Here is a 21,330-nt window from a genome sequence, read left to right on the forward strand (position 1 = left end):
AGGGGAAGGTGACTGCAAGACTCAAAGAGATAGTGCATGAAAAAAAGGAGTGCTTAAAACCAAGGAACTCAAGGTAGAGTCCTTTACTGATCTGGTAAACTGAGGTTCACACAGTTGAAGCACCTTGTCGAAGCTCATCAGAGCAGGGAGAGGTAAAAGCTAGGTAGCACCAGTACCCTCCAATCCGGAACAGGTCACATGGTTGTCGATGGTTCTATTTTCCCATTCTTCCTCACACCAGACTGTGAGCTCCTCCACCAGCTTTCTAGGTCTCTAGCCATGGTGCCTAGCCCAGTTCCTGCCCACAGTGGGTGCTCACTGAACACTTGCTGAATGCAGACCTTGACTACATGACCTCATTAGACCCTGGTGTTTGCACCACCCCAAACTTACCGTGGTAAGGTACTACAGGGCCTTAGTACCTTCATTTAAAAGCTAAGTACTGCTGCTAATCCTTTTTTTTTTTTTTTTTTTTGCTGCTAATCCTAATAAGAATCTTACAACATCTCATTTTGAGACCAGAGATCCACTGGGAATTTACTTATTTTTTTTAAAAGATTTTATTTATTTATCCATGAGAGACACACAGAGAGAGGCAGAGACAGAGGCAGAGGGAGAAGCAGGCTCCATGCAGGGAGCCCAATGTGGGACTCATCCTGGGACTGCGGGATAACGCCCTCGGCTGAAAGCAGATACTCAACCACTGAGCCCCCCCAGGCGCCCCTCTACTGGGAATTTAAAGCAGAAATTCCATTGTAGCCTCCAGGGGGGAATCCAGGAGAATAGAAACTTTGTGTATGGGATGGGATCTTTCATTTGTCTGAGAAAAGCAACGTGCTTTCATTCCCCAGGGGGAAAAAATGCCAGGTTCTGCTAGAATTGTTGGCAAAGGAACTTCAGAAGCAATAATGCAAGCAAAACAGAATCAAGACTTTGGCAACCGGCAGCAGGTTGACACATTACCATCTATGTCTGTAGACTTGTCAGAATGCCGCTCCTAGCTAGCAACAACCACTGAGCCTGCCTTTGTCTTCTGCCTTCAACCTCGAAGGCAGATCAAAGGCTGTGGGTCATGAACAAAATAGATCATAAATAAATGTGGAATAAGCTAAAGCAAACTGGAAGGTCGGCTATTAAAATGGGACAGACAGTAGAAAGCACAAAATAAAACGCAGATTGAAGTACAAATATAACTATTTAATTACAATATATCTAAATGAGGACACTTAGGTGGCTCAGCGGTTGAGCGTCTGCCTTTGGCTCAGGGAGTGATCCTAGGGTCTGGGGATGGAGTCCTGCATCAGGCTCACTGCAGGGGCCCCGCCTCTCCCTCTGCCTATGTCTCTTCTCTTCGTTTATGAATAAATAAATAAAATATTTTTAAAAAGCAATATATCCAAATGGATTAAGTACTCCAGATAAGTGAACTCCTTCTTGCAAACCATTAAGATGACACAATCTAAAGAAAAGCATGGACATTTAAAAGAAACTTTCCACCACAGAAGATCCAAATGGAATAGCCAATGAACATAGGACAAAGGGCTCAACCTCAATTAGTAATCAGGAAAATAAAAAATAAAACCATGATAAATCATGATACTATCCCAGGTAGGCAAAAATTAAAGAAAAAATGTTAGCAAGAATGCAGACCACTGAAAACTCTTACACTAGTAGGAATGTAAATCTGGGACAGCTACCTTTGATAAGAATCTGCTACGATTATCAGTAAAGTTCAGGGTAAGCATGCCTTGAGATCCAGTGATTCCACTCCTAGTTATGTATGTGCCCCTAGTTACACTCTCATGTACACATGTACCAGGATACCACATTCAGGAATGTTCACAGTAATTTGTCCCTAATACCCTAAAACTGGAAACAGTCCAAATGTCCATCAACAGTGGAACGTATAAATAAATTTAGGAAGCATACATACAGAAATAAATTTATGTAACAGTGAAAATAGACACACCCAGCATGGATGGCAGATGTTGAATGAAAGAACACAAAGAGTATAATTCCATTCATGTAAAATTCAAAAATAGGCAAAACTAAATGATGATGTTAAGAGAGGCACAGCTGGGTTGTGGAACTATAGAGGAAAGAAAAGAAGTGATCATCCTCAAAGTCAGGAGAGGGGAGAGGGAGGGACTCAGAGGAGCTTCTGAGTGTGGCTGATGTCCTAGTTCTTGACTTTGGGGGTGGTTTTATGAGATTTCAACCATTACTACTTTTAAAAAAATTATTTTTTTGGAGATTTTATTTATTTATTTGAGAGAGATAAAGAGGAGGGAAGCAGAGGGTGAGGGACAAGCAGGCTCTATGCTGAGCACAGAGCCCAATGAAGGGCTCAAGATCATGACCTGAGTCGAGGTCCAGAGTTAGAGGCCTAACCTACCTAGCCACCCAGGTGCTCCCATTACTATGTTTCAAGTATACAATACAGGGCAGCCCCGGTGGCGGTGGCACAGCGGTTTAGCACCGCCTGCAGCCCAGGGTGTGATCCTGGAGACCCTGGATGGGGTCCCACGTCGGGCTCCCTGCATGGAGCCCGATTGTCCCTCTGCCTGTGTCTCTGCCTCTCTGTGTCTCTATGAATAAATAAATAAAAATCTTTTTTAAAAAAAGTATACAATACATAACTAGTCATCTTTCTGAATGTATGTTATATTTCACAATAAAAGAAGGGAGGAAAAGAAAGAAAAAATAAGAGAGAAATGTAGAACAAGCGAAAACAGAAATAAAAGCCATTTGGAATGATCTGAATTCATCCCTGACAGTCATTCTGACAGTGGCCAATGCAGTCATGTGCTGTTTAGAAGGGGCTTCAGATGTGATAATAGAGGACAGAGGAGTGAATAAGAGACCAAGATGGGGTGGTAGTGAGAGAGGAAGAAAAAGTTACTGAAGATCTCTCTGGTAGAGAAGGAGGTTATATTCAGGGGTTTATGCTTGGAGCTCCCACCTCTGAAATGCAACCTTATGTCCCTTCTTTCTTCATCCTTCAAAAGAGTTCCCTTGTAAAATCCTCCTTGGGTCCAGGGCAACTAGTTATCCTGTCTCCAGCATCCCTTTGCATTTTGTATTTACCTCAATAAGCATTTTTCTTGATACGTTATAATGGTTGGCCTCCCCATGTGATATCACCCAAGGCAGTGGGTAATTTTTAGATTTTTTTCTGTCCTCTCCTTCTTGCCAGCACTTAGGTCAGTGCCCCACAAAGAGACACTCAGCTGCTGCTTGTTGAATAACTGAACAATGAGAGAATGCTTTACCTTCAGCTGTAATTCCTTGTATCTCTTGGACATCCGAATGAGCAACTTCTCACCATTGATCACAGCAGACTTTTCTTGGTAATACTGGACCATGGCCTGGGCAGCTTCTGTGTAAGCCATCTCTAAAAAGGCCTAGGGAAAAATGGAAGGACGGAAGCTGAAGTTGACTTGGTCTTTTTTTTTTTTTTTTTTTTTTTTTTAGGTGGGGAGGGGCAGAGGAGTGGGATAGAGAGAATCCCGAGCAGGCTCCACGTGGGGCAGATCATGACCTGAGCTGAAATCAAGAGTCAGGTGCTTAATCAGTTGAGCCACCCAGGTACTCCTGACTTGAATGATCTTAAACAAAATTCAGCCATAGGGGGCACCTGCGTGGTTCTGTGGTTGAGGATCTGCCTTTGGCTCAGGTCATGATCCTGGGGTCCGGGGATTGAGTCCTGCATCGGCTCCCCATAGGGAGCCTGCTTCTCCCTCTGCCTCTCTCTGTGTCTCTCAATAGATAAATAAAAATCTTTAAAAAAAAATTCAGTACTAGGTATAATTCCATGTCTATGAAGTTCAAGAATAGACAAAATGAATCAATGCTGATAAAAATTAGAGCTGAGGCTCCCTTTGGGGTGGAGGTGGAATTCTGACTGGGAGAGACATGAGGAAATGTGTGAGGTTCTGGAAATGTTCTCTCTCCTGACCTTTTTGATAATTACATGGGTGTACACATGTAGAAAATTAATGGAGTTGTACACTTAAGACTAGTACACTTTGGAGTATTTTATACCTCAATAAAAAGAAAAAAGATCAGTACAAGAAGCTGTCTTTGATCCCATCTGTTCAAAGAGACCTATTTATTAACTTCACCCGAAGAGCTCATTATATAAGATGGCCCTTCTCCTGATTCCCCTGGGTACCAGTGATTCTTAAATTATGTATATCCACCCTGGGCTACGTCATGCCACAGAAGCCCCCCTGGGATGGGAAGTTCCATTAAGCCACAGGCCCTGAGGAGAGGTAGGGGAGAGAGTGAGTCTTCTCTACAAGTGACCTTGGCCTGATTCCTGCAAAATGTGCTATTTTGTCATGATGAGGGCAGGAGACAGAGACACAGCCAAGGGTATTTGAGCTCTCACTTTCTTTGCAAAGAAAGAAAAATACTAAAAACTCAGGGTCTGAAAGAAGGTCATAGCTTCTTGCTTTGACCTTAGCTTTTTGAGTTAGTGAGAGAAGAAAACCCTCAACTATATAACTATAGCTCGATAGCATTTTTCCTCTTTAACTGTTCTAATAAAACAGAAAAAGAATGGGCTTTTGCATTCAGTCAGTTTCTTTCTTTCTTTTTTTTTTATTCAGTCAGTTTCTAAATAGACTGTTTTGACTGACCTGCTAGTTTATCCCAATAGTGGCTTTGGTAGATTCATTGCTGTTACCATTTCTTAGATTTGTTTGCTTTGTACAAGACAGCACACTGATCTGGTCCCTCAGTGTTGAAAAGGAAAGGTGATATGTGACAAAAGAGCCCTCACTGTGAGCCGCTACACTCCCAGTTTCTTGAACCAAGCCGGCTAACCAAGCTCATCCTCCCTCCTTCCCACACATCTGTTTCTGAATTTCAGAGATGCTTTTCCCTGCTGTCACCATCTATGGCAGATGTGTGGGAGATGAAGAAGTCAAGATTCTTTAGGGTTTTATTTCAGATCCTGCCACCCAGCTTTCTAAGTGCCTTTTTCTTGATGCAAACATTTTAGCACCTCCAGCTCTCAACTGTCAAATGGGAATAATACTAAATCAGTGAATCTCATTGCATTAATGTTGCAAGCTGAATCATGTGCATTTACCCAAAACAGAATTCTGAGCAGTTGGAACAAAGGGACTGAGTAGTCTAAGCCCAAGTGGATGGAGGAAGACTGCTGATCATCTGATGTGGCTCAGAGTCTCTAAAGTTCATATGTTAATTAAGAAAAGAACTTCCTGGGGCACCTAGGTGGCTTAGTCAGTTGAGTGCCCAACTCCTGATTTTGGTTTGGGTCATGATCTCGGAGTGATGGGATCAAGCCCCGCATCAGGCTGGGTAGAGTCTGTTTAAGATTCTCTCTCTCCCCCTCCCCTTCTCTTCTGCACCTCCCCCTGCTCGCTCACTAAATAAATAAACAAATAAATAAAACCTTTAAAAAGAAAAAAGAAAAGAACTTCTTCTATGTCTGCTCCTTTGGTCCATAAAGTAAATATATTTATTAACAATAAAATAAAATATTCTCATTCCCAGCCATTTCTCTTTTCTTTTTTTTTTTTTTTTTTTTTTTTAGCCCGGCCATTTTTCTAATATAAACTCCTCCTTTGACATTAGAAGCGAAGACAGCCATATTAACCCGCAAGTTCTGACTTAACCCCCCATGGGTTAAAGGTTCTTTGTCCTTTAGACTTACCTGGCACCCATCCATTCCCACCCACTCTTCTGCTACAAGACCCAAGGGCCTCATATTAACACCAAAGATCTGTGAAAACACCTGTTCACAGTCAGTTGCTGGCTCGCTCTAAATCCAGGCCCTCAGATTTGAACAAGCTTAGATGGTAAGACTGTAGCCTTAGCTCAGGGAGTTCATAACAGTGAAAAGACTCAAGCCCATGGATTTCTATTTTGGGGGCCAGTTAGCTTTTCTATGTTAATGAATACCTCATTCCAAAATATCTCTTTACTTCCAGGCAACTCACAAAAATCTGTACCCATCACAAGGAGGTTAAGGTGAGACAAGAGTAAACAAAACACCACCACCACCAAAAGCCTCTGTGCTGTTCCAACAAGAGGCCAGCTGTGCATTACTTCTTTAAGACCAGCTTCTTTAAAAAATAATAATAATAATAATATAATTGCCCTCCACCAATGTGTGGTCTCTCTGGTGCCTACTGGTGTGAAAGTGCCCAGACCTACCTGATTAGTAGACTTCATGAGGATGTAATTAGTGACCTTTCCAAAGGGCAGCCCCAGGTTAATGACGTCATTCTCCGTGCAGCTTCCTTCGGGGAGGTTACAGATGTGTACCACTCGGCCAGCACCCGGTCTCCGCTGTGCAAACTAACGGGAACAAAGAGCAGGGGCTGGTCTTCGAAATACACATCCCTCTGGCCTTTGGTTCCAGATGTTCCTAGGGGCTACCTTCCCCCCAATAATGACTACAAAAGGATAACTTCTGAAATTAATGCTGAAAACGAATCCATTCATTCACGGATGCACATAAAATACCAATTTTATACCACCCTCTTCCAGCAAAGATTTGCAACATTTTAATGAGTAATCACATTATCCAGGACTGTCAGAATATGAACATGTGGGCTAATCCATGTGTCACTGGTGGGAGGTTGTACAGTTACCATTTCTTGAGAATACACTTTAGTAGTATTTAATAAAACTTAAAGCATAGGGAGCCCAGATCTTGCCATCCCACTTTTGGAAATCTATCCCACAGAAATAAATGCACCAATATATCGACACTTATGTACAAGGACACTGCAGTTATTTATAAGGTGGCAAAAAATTCTGGGAACACCTTCGATGTCCAAGAATAGGGAAATGTTTGGGTAAACGATGGTTCAAGCATTCAGTGGGAGACTACAGAGCATTAAAGGCAAAGGTAAATGAACTGATAAGGAATAATTTTGAAGATAGTTAAGTAATTAAGTAAAAAAAACAAAACAAAACAAAAACAAGCTGCCAGACAGTGCATGTAGTACAATGCCATTTTTGTAAGACAAAACAAAAAAATCAAAATATATAAGAAAGAGATAAAGCAAGTGTTGTAAAGTCTTGATAATTGTTGGAATTGGGGGATGAATATACAAGGTTTAAATTATACTAGTCTGTACTGTTCTGTACTAGTTTGATATGTTTCACAATGAAAAATGTTTCACAATGAAAAAAGCACAAGAAATTCATGCTGCACAGAGAAAGGCAGGCAGGGGAGGATACCTATCAACTTGTCAATATTAGTTATCTTCAAAGACCAGAACTGGAAGGGAATAAGGGAAAGATGTTTTTAATGTGTGGTTTTTTTTGTTTTGTTTTATAGACCTCCTATTGTTTGATTACAGAAGAAAGAGCATGGCAAGGATGTGTGAGAACCTTATATATAGACAAACATGGAAACAACCTGTGGTTTAGGGCAGTGGCTTTCACAACTTTGTTAGCCTTTTATCAAACACAAGCTTGGTCACCAGCCCAATATATTCCACAAATAAGAGGAGCTGCTCTAGACAAACCCTGGGGTCTAGCTCCCTGTCGTCACCACTAGCCAGCAGTCCCAAAGGCCCTTAGAGGGCCTTTGGAATTTGGAAGCCAAGACCCAGGCCTAATCAAAGCTCCGGGAGGGAAGAAGTGCGTCTGTTTGGTCTGTGCAAACCTTAATCAGCCCAGAGTCTCTGGGAGGTTCAAGAATTAGTAACCAGAAGCCAATCCAGCGTGGAAGAGAAGGATGCAATTTTCCAAACCTGAAACACGTTCTAATAGCATAGTGCACATTTGCATAATCACCATGATTATGATAAAAGATAAAGTGAACTTCAACATCTAATTACATTTGATGTGGGTCGCATCCCTAGCAAGGGCTAATACTTGGGTAATTCTATCACAAAAAGCCCTCATTTGTCTCATCTGGGCTGAGGACAATTAGAGTCAATGAGAATTTCCTTTTATGGCTCAGCCCTGAATTGGAGAAACCCCAGTATCCCTTGCAGACCTCCCCTCGGCCATGTCCAGAGGTCAAGTGCTTTTCCAGAAGGAACGGGATTTAGCATACGGCCCAGGCAGCTCCCAGAGCATCTCCATGGAGACATGGAGTGCAACTGGAACTCTCCACAAGTTATGAGACTTTGAGTTTGAGCCTGCCTCACAAGGAGTGAACCCTTCTCCAGGGATGACAGGAGGAGGACCAGTAAGATGCAGGATCTTTGCCTCTCATTAGAGTCCACACAAAGACCACAGACCCAGTCGAGCACGGAGGCAGGTCAAAATGGCAGGTCCTCAGAGTTTATTATCAACAGGCAGCCTGAGCTGGGTGCTCTGCCCGGCTTCCTCCAAGCAAGCACGTTTCTGCCCATATGACTTTGCTGTGGTCGGCCTGGGCTAACTTGTGCTTGCTTGGACGACAGGGCAGACACACAGAACCCACAGGGCCATTCTGGGTTGCACCCTGCTCCTTGTCTGTCCAGTTGCCTAGTGAGCAGCATGAAGACCATCACCTCTGTCCCTGTCTCCTCCAGGCTGAAAGAGCCACTCAAGAGGCTGGTACCTGAGCTGCTGGGCAGTGGAACCTGGCACCCTCTCAGCTGCCAGTCCTCAAAGAGCAAGAGGAATTCATGCTGCAGACATTGTTAGGTCCTAAAAGGAATAGGTCTCAATTAAGGTTTACACTCAAATTTTAAAAATACATTTCAAGAGCACTTTCTTCTCCTGGGATTTTTAATCAGAAATAAAAGTTGAGGGGGGGCGCCTGGGTGGCTCGGTCAGCTAAGCATCTGTCTTCGCTCAGGTCATGATCCTGGGGTCCTGAGATGGAGCCCCATATTGAGCTCCCTGTTCAGTGAGGAGCCTGCTTCTCCCTCTTACTCTGCCTGCCACGTGTTCTCTCTCTTTTTCTCTCTCTCTAACAAACCAATCAATAAATAAAATCTTTAAAAAAAATAAATATAAGTTGGATTGTATTGATTCCCTTAATATCACAATCATGAGACGTTTCGTATCCTCCCAGTTAATTATACTAATTTGGAGCTTCTCCACTGGTGATGTGCACAAGGGTCTGGATTTACTGACTCAGGATGGAGGCCAAGGACCTCCAGTGACCACCAGCAGCTTCTTCATTTCAACCAGTTTACTTCCACTTATCATTTTATGAAGTGACCAAGAAATAAAAATCTTGAGGATTAAAAATTCTTGAGCCATCTCTGTGTTAATGGTTTGTTTGCATAGTGTCTGGCTTCAGAGCAAGTGAGAAACCCTATCTGGTTAGAAAAAACAACATTTTTGTATGTCTTATGTTCTTCTGCAACTATTTGATTTAGGATACTTTGGTCTATGTTCTTTTCTACCACTGATCTAAAAATATCTTTTTGTAAAAACTCAAGTTCAAAATCATATTTGATTCATAATAGGTGTCCAGTTATATATATATGTATTCTAATCTATTCTTGAGACTATTCACATAAATGTGGCTATTATTTGCCTTATGCCCTATGGCAGATCCGAACAATGAGGCAGAAAAGGAGGGAGGAAGGAAACAGGAAAGGGGAGAGGAAGAGACAATGAGGTTTTCAGATGGACAGGTGGAGTAAAATTTGTCCACTGGGGGCAGAGATGACTGGGGTGCCTTTGAGTGTTCAGCATGATGACTCCCTGCCTGGGTTCTCCAATACATCCTTGAGGGCCTTTGAAGGTAATAATATTTCAAGGGAGGGTCATGATTTTTGATATTTAAAAAACCTAGGTTGAGTCTCTAGTCTATTGATATGGTAACCCTGGTTAGATTTTAAGCTGAAGAGAAAGTCTGATTGGTATGTCAACCAGTGTCTTTGATTAATGAAAATGAGTAACCACTTAATTACTCATTAATATAAGTACTTTCTTTGGCAGATACAGTACTTTTCCAAACATGGAATGCAGGGTAGTGGCTGCTTGAGGTACATAGGAGTCAATGATGAAGAGGATGGGCTGTGAGAAGTGTGGGGCTTCCTGATGGACCGGAAGACAGAGGACCTGGATCCGAGTCCCAGCTTGGCCACTGGCTGGATGCATGACAGGGACAAACTAATTTTCCTCTCCAAGCCTCAGTTTCCAAATCTCTGGAACAAGGGAGGTAGCCTATGCATTAAGAGTCCTTTCCAGATATGACCTATCTGTGCTTGTGTGGCTCTAAATTCTACAATTCCACTCCTCCCAGAAGACTTGCCCAACTAAACCCTAGGATCTGGGCAATAACCCTCCCCACTCGTGTTGGCATAAACAGGAAGACAGGACACCTGTGTCTTTCCCAATACCCGTCCCTGTGAATGTCACGTTTTTGTCTTCCCTCTCTATGTGATCAGCTAATCACATGAACATGAAGCATGTTTATCTTGCAGACACGCCTGTGTTAGGGGTGGTCTCATCTTTCAGGGCTAAAGATAAGCTCCAAGCAGTGAGTACCTTGCTGAAGAGCCCTGCCACTCCCTGAATGATTCTGTTGCCTGCAGCGTCTAGAAGAGTTGAGATGATATATTGAGATGAACTAAAGATGTAGGCAGGTCTCCAGGCACCAATGCCAGGGCAGTGAGAGCATCAGACAGACCTGGATCTGTGTCTACTCCCCAGTGACCAACCCTGGGGCAATTTCTGAATTTCTCCAAGCCTGAGTTTGCTTATCTATAAAACAGGGAAAATAAAAATTGATTCTATGGGACTCTTTAGAAGACAAAAATGCCACAAAGTATGTAAACTGCCTTGATGCAATCCCTGGCAACCAACAGTCTCCTTAAAATATATGTCTCTTTCTTTCTCCCAACAGTTAAAGGATATGCTATGATGGTCCCAGACTGAGGCGAAAAAATGCAACTGTACGGTGATTATGTAAGAGAAAGTCTTGACATGAGAGACTCCTAACTCTAGGAAACGAACAAGGGGTAGTGGAAAGGGAGGTGGGCGGGGGGTTGGGGTGACTGGGTGACGGGCACTGAGAGGGACACTTGACGGGATGAGCACTGGGTGATATGCTATATGTTGGCAAATCGAACTCCAGTAAAAAAATTTTTTTTAAAAAAAGAGGAAGTCTGTGTTCTTAAGAAATTCATACTGAGATGGTTAGGGGTGAAAAGGTACAATGTCTCCAGTGGTTCAGAAAAAAAACATGCATAAATGGTTAGACGGATGGATAAGACATTAAGATGGATTAAACATAAGGACAATAAGAGAGAGAGAGACAGAGAGAGTGAATGACAAACAGGCCAAAATATTAAGAAGTAGTAAATCTGAGCAAAAGATATACCTCTAGAGCAACTCTTCTGTAAATCTGAACTATATTAAAAATAAAAGTTATGGGATCCCTGGGTGGCGCAGCGGTTTGGCGCCTGCCTTTGGCCCAGGGCGCGATCCTGGAGACCCGGGATCGAATCCCACATCAGGCTCCCGGTGCATGGAGCCTGCTTCTCCCTCCGCCTGTGTCTCTGCCTCTCTCTCTCTCTCTGTGACTATCATAAATAAATAAAAATAAAATAAAATAAAATAAAATAAAATAAAAGTTATAAAATATACACTTTAAAAGATGTGTGTTATATGTTTATGTGCTCTGGGGCAGAAGAGTAGATGAGTTTAGAGAGAATCATTGAAGACTTTGCCAACTTGGATTTTTGATGTGAAGTGTTAATGGACTCTGTTGACATCCCACCTGCTGCTCTGCCTGGAAGGCACACATGTAACAGGTGCATTTGAAACTTTCAGCCCAAAGTCAAATCTCCAAGAAAGCTAATATGTCAGGGGTTGTAACCAAAGTCCTAACTACTAACCTAAAGGGACAGTCATCCTTTCTCAGCCTGGGAGACACTTCAGTAGGCCTTCAGGCCAGTTCAGACCTGGAATTCCCCCATGTGCAATCAGAGGTCTTGGCTGTACATTTTCACCTGCTGGATCACTTATTTAAAACCAGATTCTGAGCAGCCCCGGTGGCATAGCGGTTTGGCGCTGCCTGCAGCCGGGGGTGTGATCCTGGAGACTAGGATCAAGTCCCATGTCGGGCTCCCTGCATGGAGCCTGCTTCTCCCTCTGCCTGAGTCTCTACCTCTGTGTGTGTGTGTGTGTGTGTGTGTGTGTGTGTGTGTGTGTCTATGAATAAATAAAATCTTAAAAAACAAACAAACAGATTCTGCCTCTACTGTTCATGTGGCTGGGTTCCAGACCTCTCAACTCACTCAATCTCTTATACAGGGATGGAAATGTGAAAGCAGCAAACAGATTGTGTAGGAACATTCCGAGACCTTTTAGTGCCCTCTGATGCAGGTGGGAACAGGCTTCATAGAGGAGTTCAAAGAAGAGGCTCAGTTCAAATAACTCACAAAGCTGCAATAAAAATGTGGCTTAGGGCATTGGGCCTGCTGAGTGAGAGGAGTCTCTCAAAGTCCTTCCTAAGGCGACAAAGTGTAGATTGGATCTTCAATAAACAATTTCTGTGCTCCAGCCTGATCTTCTTCAGGTGGACCTAATCTCGCCTGGCATAGTCTCTCATTTTGTGCTAAACACACCTCAGGACACACACATGGCAGATATTCATTTCTCATGGTGTGGATTTTGAACATATTATGCAGATAGCAAATGGGCATAAGTTGCATAGCTATGGATCTTGGCTTAACCTGGAGGGCAGACACAGATATCTTTATTGACACTTTCATGTATTTTATAAAGCATGCTAGCTTTGACCTAAAGTACATCTGCTTTTATTGGTGTCAGACTTGCCTACAGGTCTTGGGTGGTTCACCTGCCAAGTAACTTCAATATGCCTGTAAACTTTAGAGCTACAGAATACACTGTGACACCTAGGAGAAGCTAAGGGACTCGAACTGTGGGCAACAAACTGGTTGATTTGTGATTACAACCCTGGTCTCACTGAAAAACTGATCAATTGCAGACTTGATAAATCAAGGTAGATGCATCCAACAGAGGGTATTACAGCATAAAATAGGGTTTTATGTCTAGATATGGAAATATGTCTAGATACCAATGAAAAGATATTTTGGAAACTTAAATAAATAAAAAGAACCAAGTGGCACAATATGACATGGCATTACCTGATTTTTGCAAAAATATATACTTTTTTCTAATTAAACATGCATACATAGACTAGAGATAAATAGTATAAGACATTTGCGGTCAGTTTTATCTGTAGAGCTGGGTTTTCTATTTTTTATATTTCTGTTACTGTTTGGATTTTTTATACCATGTTTGTACTACTTTTGCAACAAGAAAAATTACTTAAGATTTGTAAACAGAAAAGAAAAAAAGCTCAGAAAACAAAAGCCACTCAGGTATCCTGTTTCCCCCTGGCTCTTTGCTCACTTTGAAAAGGCACAAGGTGACCCCCCCACCCAGGGTACAAGAGCAATGACAGAGCTGGAAGGGTGGGGGAGGGGTAGGCAGTAACCACATCAGTTACTGTTCTTCATGCTCTCTGGAAGTCCAGAGACCAGAGTGTTCTAAGCCATGGACCAGAGAGGCCACAGTGGACAGAGAGAAGTTCCAGAACTGTCCGCCATCTGAGGAACAACTTAAATCTCTGGCCTTCCACAAACATTTATGCTTCTCTGTGTCTCAGTTTCCTTATTTATACAAATTTTCTGGTGTGCAGGGTCCCAGTGAGAAAGAAATCATGAAAAAGATGTCTGTCTTCCCAGGCCAGAGCAGCCCATCTGCAGCATCAGCACTAAATAACTCTAAGGTGGCTGTGAAAATGGCAATGCCATTTTATGGGGAGAGTCGGCAAGCAAAGTACATCTTGGGCAAGCACAAGAAAACTATTTACAGCCTGAGAAGGCTCTAGTGGCCCCTTCCAGAAACCTGATTACTCTGTTTATGACAACTCAGGCAGCCAAGGATAAAGTGCCTCTGCTCTGTCAAATGGCAAAAGCTTAAGTGAAAGTGAACACCCCTCTCCTGGGACCCTGGGGTGGGAGGGTCAGGCAAAAACCACCCTCACCACCCCCACCACCAGCGAACACAGCACAGAACTGTCAGTTCAGTGTCCCATCTCTGTCAACAATAAGCATGGAAATGAAAGGCTGGGTCGGGCTCCCACGAAGTAACAGAGGTATACATTCAGCCAAGCCTGGGCTTGGTGGAGGTGGTAGATGGGTTGCTCTGTCCTTTAAGATTTTGTAGCAGTGCAGAGACCCTCTGAGAGCCCATTCCCAGAGCCGTGAGTCATTCTGTTTGCCTGCCTAAAAACAGGGAATGTTAGAGACAGCAGTTGCTCTTTGCTCCACTAATAATAATGATATTATAATGGTGGAGTCCTGGCTGGTTCTGGTTTTACTCAACCAAATGTGTCTCTGAAAAGATGTATAAGGGGGATGGGCCTGAAAAAGCGCTGGCACAGGACCAGAAAACATTTCTGGAGGAAAAACGCATCAAAGCTTTTATGAGTTCTCTATGAGAACAGGGAGGGGGATAATGGATAAGTTTCCCTGTCTTCATGAAATATTTCTTTTCTGTTTGAATTTTCACAGAGAGCATCAATTATGTAAGCAGGAAAAACAACAGAAATGTATGTGCAAAAGGAGCCCACTGGACACTCCTCGAGCCTCACAAAGTGTCTCTTGGTAACAGAGTAATCACCCCTTGATAAAACTGCTTATCTTTGGAGGTGTTTGTAGGCAGAAAAGACAATCCATAATTTCTCTGAGGGACACACCCGCTACTTAAAGGAACCTTGCAAAGTATCCTTCTGTAGTAGATTAATCAACTCTCATTTTTCGGCTTCTCTTCAAATGTCAGTGTTTGCATATTTCCAGTTTTCCAAAAGACAGACACACTTGCATTCGATGGACCAGAATCTGGCAGAAGAATGTGACCATCCAGACACTGATGATACAGAGACTGGTTGGGGCAGGCTTTGTCCTTGCCTCCTAGACATCCTTGGGAAGATCCTTGAGACCAGTCCGGTGATGCCTCTCCCCATCCACTGGATCTGTAGGAAAATGCCTCCGAACATTTCAGCTTATCTTAGGGGACACTGTCACAGTGCAGAAGAATGCAGGTGCCAGGTCTCACTGGCCTCCTCACCTTGCTCCTCGGCTGATGGCTAGCTGAGGCCCAAGAAGTCCCCAAGGCAGCTTCAGATCCTGCTGAGCAGTGTGTGCCGTGGAAGTGCACGGGGGCGGGGAGGGGAAGGAGAGCAAGCAAGCAAGCAAGAGAAGCAAGAGACCTCAGAGAGGGGCAGCAGGGCTCCCTTGTGGTTACAAGGGAGGATACTAGAGCCTGGCCAAATCCCAACACTTCCACTTATCCGCTAGTGACTTTCAGCAAAGCATTTAGTCTATGCCTCAGTTTCCTCACCTCAGAGGGTTGTATGGAGGATTAAATGAGATAATACATATGAAAATGCTATGAACCGGGAAGCCTGGGTGGTTCAGGGGTTGAACGTCTGCCTTTGGCTCAGGTGGTGACCCCGGGGTCCCTGGATCGAGTCCCACGTCGGGCTCCCTGCGTGGAGCCTGCTTCTCTCTCTGCCTGTGTCTCTGCCTCTCTCTCTCTCTCTCTCTCTCTCTGCATCTCTCATGAATAAATACCTAAAACCTTTTTTTAAAAAAAGCTAGGAACCTATTAAGCACAATGGAAGTGTTGGCTGCGGTCAGCATCGTCAGCCTTGGACGTGGATTACCGTGGATCGTTATCACCGAGGATCATCATCAACAGGAGCCGTCAGATCGCCTGTGCCTACCGCACGCCCCTAAGGGCGCAGACAAGGACCTAAGAATTACCAGACAGATGTGTGCGAGACGGAGGGCGCCGCGGGGGAGACCTGCCAGGGGCTCGGCTTCCCCTCCCGCGGCGCATCCAGGGGCCTTGATGCTCCGCCACCGCCTCGGAGCTTCCTGCCCGTGCGCAGTTGAGCATCAGGCCCGTGTCCCGCGCTGCTCCCCTCGGCCTCGCTCCGCCGCGGGTTCTGAGCTCCGGCGGGAGGCTGCTCGAGGGCTGTGAGTGTGCCAGGATTTGAGGCATCATCAAAATTACAAGTCGGGTAAACACGCAGCTGTTTGCTTTACTTTCACAAGTCATTATTGGGGTGGTTGCCCGCATTTAGGAAAACGAAGCCTGTGAGCAATAAAGTGAGGCCATTTAGCTGGTGGGCCCAGACTAGGGCTTGAACCTGGTCTCTTGGCTCCAAATCCACAGGAAGGGGCTTCTGGTTCACTGGTCGGCGCTGGAGGGGGAGGTCGAGGCACGGAACAGACACAGTCTCCTGCTCTTGCTTCTCCTCCACCACTCAGCCCCTTCCCCTTATAAAGGGGCTCAGTTAACACCCATCCTCTTTCCCTGCCCAGACCCCTGGCCCATCTGCCATCTAATCCAGCGCCCCCCTCCATCTGGTCACGGTCCCTTTTTCCTAGTGCTAAGATCTCAGAGCAGGATGGTGGGCACAGAGCTGCCTCCAGGATCCCCAGTGGGAAACTGGGGTTGAGCCTGTGCTGGAACTGCCCATCCCCCATCCCCCCCACCCCGCCAAGGTCAAAGACAAATGACAGTCCTCACTGAACCCAGCCATTCTGCTCTCTTGGGACTGACCCAAAGCTGCACTGACCAAGCATGGTCCTCGGCATGGAGAGTGCAGAGAGGGAAACCACAAAATTCTCTTTCACCAAACTGTGCGTGGGCTGTCGGCCCAGAGCTCTGTCTTAGAGTCCTTCTCCCATTAAACATCACACACAGAGAAACACAAACAAATAGAAATCTCCGCCCAGGCAGGCCTCCCCACTCACTCATCCCCTAGGGCCTAACACCTACACTTCTCAGCTTGCCCTTCCAAAGCTTTGCATGAACACCCTGAAGCGCGCAGGGCACAGCACGCGGAGGTCTGCTCCCTGGAGCTTGTGTTCGCTGGTTGCACAAGAAGAGAGAACGAGGCTGCAGCTGCTCACACCACAAACTGCAAGAAATACAGGTACATAGCCACAAACACACAGACACGTGCCCTATCGCAGGGTCTGGCCAGACACATTTTGCACACAATAGGTTCTGGTTCTGCATCTTCCACCTCCTTCCACTTGTTCTCAGAAGAGGAGATGCCGGAGGGCTTCCAGGGAAAGAGGCTACACACGGTGGGCCAACAGCCAAACCAGGAGGGAAAGGAACTTGTTGCAATCGCAATCCGCAATCCATGGGTAAACAAAGAATGAAGCTTTGGGGGACTGAAGAGCAGTTGTAGGGAGAGGGGAACAAAAACACAACCGAAAACAAAGGATTTCACAGAAGTAACTATTTCCCCAACGGGCCAACAAATACCATGACTGCATGTCCTTATTTTCAACATACATTTTTTCTTTCTGGTTCAACTTTCAGGATTACCCACTCATAGGAAATAATCCACTTGAATAAAATATCAAAATGTCTTAAAAACACACATTGAAAAGCTCAAACCTTTTTTCCCCCCACTAAATCAAGGCTCAGTGCTAGAAAGTCTATGTATGCTTTTGATTTTAATAATGTATGTCAGGTCTTTTTTTAATCTATGTGTTTCAATACTAGCTGAATTAAACAATTTTTGACCTCTGCCCAAGGGACACGTTTTTCCTGCACTGCACAAAGTCACATTTGTGCCAGCTTCATCCCAGCCTCCTCTGAACTCCTATACCCAGGCGGAACTGGTGACACAAATGCTTTGATGATGACAAAGATAATGGAGAAAATGCTTCTGTACTCACATTTGTCCCAGGGGAAGCCGAAGGAAATGCGGGATTTGACTGAGCAAATGACCTTGCTGGAATGGCCGCATATGATGATCCAAGATTTGAGGCATAATCTAAATGATAAATTACACCAACTGTATGAAATCCTAGTCATTTATTTTACCTTCAAAAGGCATTATTAGGACGTAAATTGGAAGAAAAAAATTAAAATTTCCTCTTAACATATTGAATAGTGATTGTTGTGATTTTTACCCTTGGGCAAGTTGGGAACCAACAAAGCCTTCTGTCTGAAACAGCCTAGACAATAGGTAGGCCAATATGCATTTTAGTGTCTTGGGATCTGTCTGCTTTATATTTATACATATATAGAGAGAGACAGAGTGAGAGAGAGAAAGAGAGAGGAGATAGGGCACATCAGCAGGGAAGTTTGGTTATTAAAGACATGACATAGTAAGCCTTTGGGAAGCTGGTTTCTGCTTCAAGCTGCTGACCAGAAGGGCCTTACTTACCTTCAGAGTTCCCAGCAGGGTTATAAACAGCTGTGCTGTTGGGAGAGGCACACAGCGTTCCCTCTGCCGAACCGAGTATACACCGGATACCAGCGCTAGAGACGGGTGGAAAAGGGGAACCGGGAACCCAGTAAGTTAAATGAAGAATTATCATATGACGCAGAAATTCCACGCCTAGCCATAGGCCCCAAACAGTTGAAAAAGAGACTTTCAAACAAAAACTTGTACACGAAGATTCATAGTGGCACTATTCACAATAGTCAAAAGGTAAAAGCAACCCACATGTAGACCAAAAGATGAATAGATAAACAAAATGTGGTATATACATCCAATGGAATAGTATTCAGCCATAAAAAGGTTGTATATGCTACAACATGGATGAACCCTGAAAATATTCTGCTAAATAAAAAAAGTCAGTAATAAGAGGTAATAAAATGATTTCATGTCTATGAAATGTCCAAAAGAGGCAAATTCACAGAGATAGAAAGCAGATTAGTGGTTCCCATGGACTACAAGGGAGGGGAGAAGGAAATGACTACTTAATCAGTTTGGGATGGAGTAATGAAAATGTTTGGGAACCACATAGTGATAATACTTGCACAACCTTGTGAATCTGCTAAATACCACTCGACTGTACACTTTAAAATGGCTTAAATGGAGGCACCCGGGTGGCTCAGTCAGTTAAGCATCTGACTCTTGATTTCAGCTTAGGTCTTGATCTCAGGGTCATGAGTTCAAGCCTCACATTGGGCTCCATGCTGAGCATGGAGCCTACTTAAAAAAATAAAAATTATGAAGATGGTGACTCTTCTGTGTCTCTGCCTCTTTCTCTCTATCATGAATAAATAAATAAAATCTTAAAAAAAAATAAAAATAAAATGGTGACTCTTAAGTGAATCTTACCACAATACAAAAAGAAGGAGCCAGGAAAGGAGACCCTTATAAAAATGTTTTAATTGTGATAAAATATACATAACATAAAATTTACCATCTTAACATTTCTAAGTGTCCAGTTCAGTGGCATTCAGCCCATTTACACTGTTGTGCAGCCATCACCACCAACCATCTCCAGAACTCTTCACCTTGCAAAACTGAAACCGCCCCCATTAAAAACTAACACCCTACTTCCCCTCCCTTGTGCCCCTGGCAGCCACGTTCTCCTTTCTGACTCTTCTAGAGTCCCCCAGGATTTGTCTTTTTGTGACCGGTTTCTCTCACTGAGCACAATGCCCTCACGGCTCTGCCATGTTGTCACATAGGTCAGAAGTCCCTTTTCTAAAGCTAAATAATACTCCAGTGTCCAAATGTACACCATTTTCTTTATCTATTCATCTGTCAGTGGACATTTGCATTGCTTCCGCCCATTAGCTATTGTGAATAAGAAAGGGAAGCCTTTGGGCACCTGGTGGCTCAGTGGTTGAGCGGCTGCCTTTGGCTCAGGGCATGATCTCAGGGTCCTGAGATCGAGTCCCACATCAGGCTCCCTGCAGGAAGCCTGCTTCTCCCTCTGCTTAATCTCTGCCTCTCTCTGCGTGTGTCTCTCATGAATAAATAAATAAAATCTTAAAAAAAAAAAGAAAGAAAGAAAGAAAGAAAAGAAAAGAAAAAAAAAGGGAAGCCTTTTCAATGCACTCATGTCAAAACACTGAACTCCAGTCTGCTATTCACATCCTGGGCCACGTGCCCTCTTCTCTGTCTCCATGACCCCAGCCCTCTGCTTCTTGGTCTGCCCTCAGGCTGCCCCTGCCTATTCTCAGCCCAGCAGCAAGGGTCCTGGTTGGTGGAGCCAGAGTGCATCACTCCTTCGTTCCACCCTCTGATACTCCTCTGATACTCCTCTCAAAGCAAAATGGAAGTCCTCACAAGAAGCCGAGGAGCTTAGGATCTGGGCCCTGGTGACTTCCCTGGCTCCTTACCCCAGGACTCCACTCCAGTCACACTGATGTTGCCTGAGTGTCCCAGGGCCTTCAAACTTGCTGTTCCCCCTACTGGGAGTACCTGTCCCCCAGACAGCCACAGGCTCATCACACTCCCTCCTGAGAGGTCCTCAGGGAGGCCTTGCCCAGCCACCCTACTTAAAATGCAAGGACCAGGGGCCCCTGGGTGGCTCAACTGGTTAAGCGTCTGCCTTCAGATCACGTCATGATCCCAGAGTTCTGGGATCAAGCCTGCATCAGGCTCCCTACTTCTGCCTGCTTCTCGCTTTCCCTCTGCCTGCCACTCTCCCTGTTTATGTGCTCTCTCTCTCTCTCAAGTAAGTAATAAAATATTTTTTTAAAAAAATAATAAAATAGGGAAATCCCTGGGTGGCTCAGTGGTTTAGCGCCTGCTTTCGGTGCTGGGCATGACCCTGGAGTCCCGGGATCAGGTCCCACATCAGGCTCCCTGCATGGAGCCTGCTTCTGCCTCTGCCTGTGTCTCTGCCTCTCTCTCTCTCTCTGTGTCTCTCATGAATAAATAAATAAAATCTTTAAAAAATAATAATAATAAAATATTTTTTAGATATTTTAAAAGTAAATAAATAATAAATAAATAAAATGCTAGGACCAGTCCCCATGAGTGCACATGCATATGCACACAAGCTTCCTGCTCTTGCTCTGCCCTGTTTTCTGCTTAGCATTTACTACCAGGGATGTTACAGAATTCACTTGTTTATTTTATCATCTGTCCCCCACCCACATTAAGTATAAGCTCCTTGAGGACAGGGACACTGCCTGTTTTGTTCTCTGCTGCTTCCCCAGCACCTAAAACAGAAGGTGATGCACAATAGGTGCTCAATGAATGTTTGCTGAGCATCTGCATGCACCTGTTCTCCTGGCCAGCACTCACTTTTCAATCAGCAATAATCACGCCTCGGATAAACCTCATTGGCTACGATACTGCCACTGCGCAAAGCTCAGCACTCACTTTTCAGAGAAGACCAGGCATTTCTGAGCATGTAGTTTCCCTTTCACATGCAGCTCCCAGTCCTAGGCCAGAAGGAAAGGAAAAGTGACCAAAGTAGAAATGAATCCGTGAGAAGGAAAGGGACGAGAGCAGGCTTCCCCATCAGGCAGGGGGCTCAGACCCCAGAGACTGGACCCTGCCAGCACATCTCCCTCCCCTCTTCCTCTCCCTCCCAGGCTCCTCCCCACATCTACTGTCAAATC

At 44.4% G+C, this 21,330-nt stretch overlaps 1 protein-coding gene and 1 pseudogene across 4 annotated transcripts in view; both read right to left on the reverse strand.

Annotated features, from left to right (window-relative positions):
* RBM20 (RNA binding motif protein 20) overlaps positions 1-21,330 on the reverse strand; it is a 190,123-nt gene that overhangs the window by 29,297 nt on the left and 139,496 nt on the right. For all 4 annotated transcript variants that reach the window (XM_041743319.1, XM_041743321.1, XM_041743320.1 and 1 more), the window contains exons 3-7: positions 21,089-21,150; positions 18,182-18,276; positions 17,688-17,785; positions 6,190-6,333; positions 3,273-3,404 (exon numbers count right to left, since the gene is read on the reverse strand). In XM_041743319.1, the coding sequence (XP_041599253.1) occupies positions 3,273-3,404; positions 6,190-6,333; positions 17,688-17,785; positions 18,182-18,276; positions 21,089-21,150 (531 nt within the window). The remainder of the gene's footprint in view (positions 1-3,272; positions 3,405-6,189; positions 6,334-17,687; positions 17,786-18,181; positions 18,277-21,088; positions 21,151-21,330) is intronic.
* Positions 20,924-21,078, reverse strand: LOC121486049 (annotated as a pseudogene).

This window comes from Vulpes lagopus, chromosome 2, assembly GCF_018345385.1.
Source record: "Vulpes lagopus strain Blue_001 chromosome 2, ASM1834538v1, whole genome shotgun sequence".
In the NCBI taxonomy this organism is placed as follows: Eukaryota; Metazoa; Chordata; class Mammalia; order Carnivora; family Canidae; genus Vulpes; species Vulpes lagopus.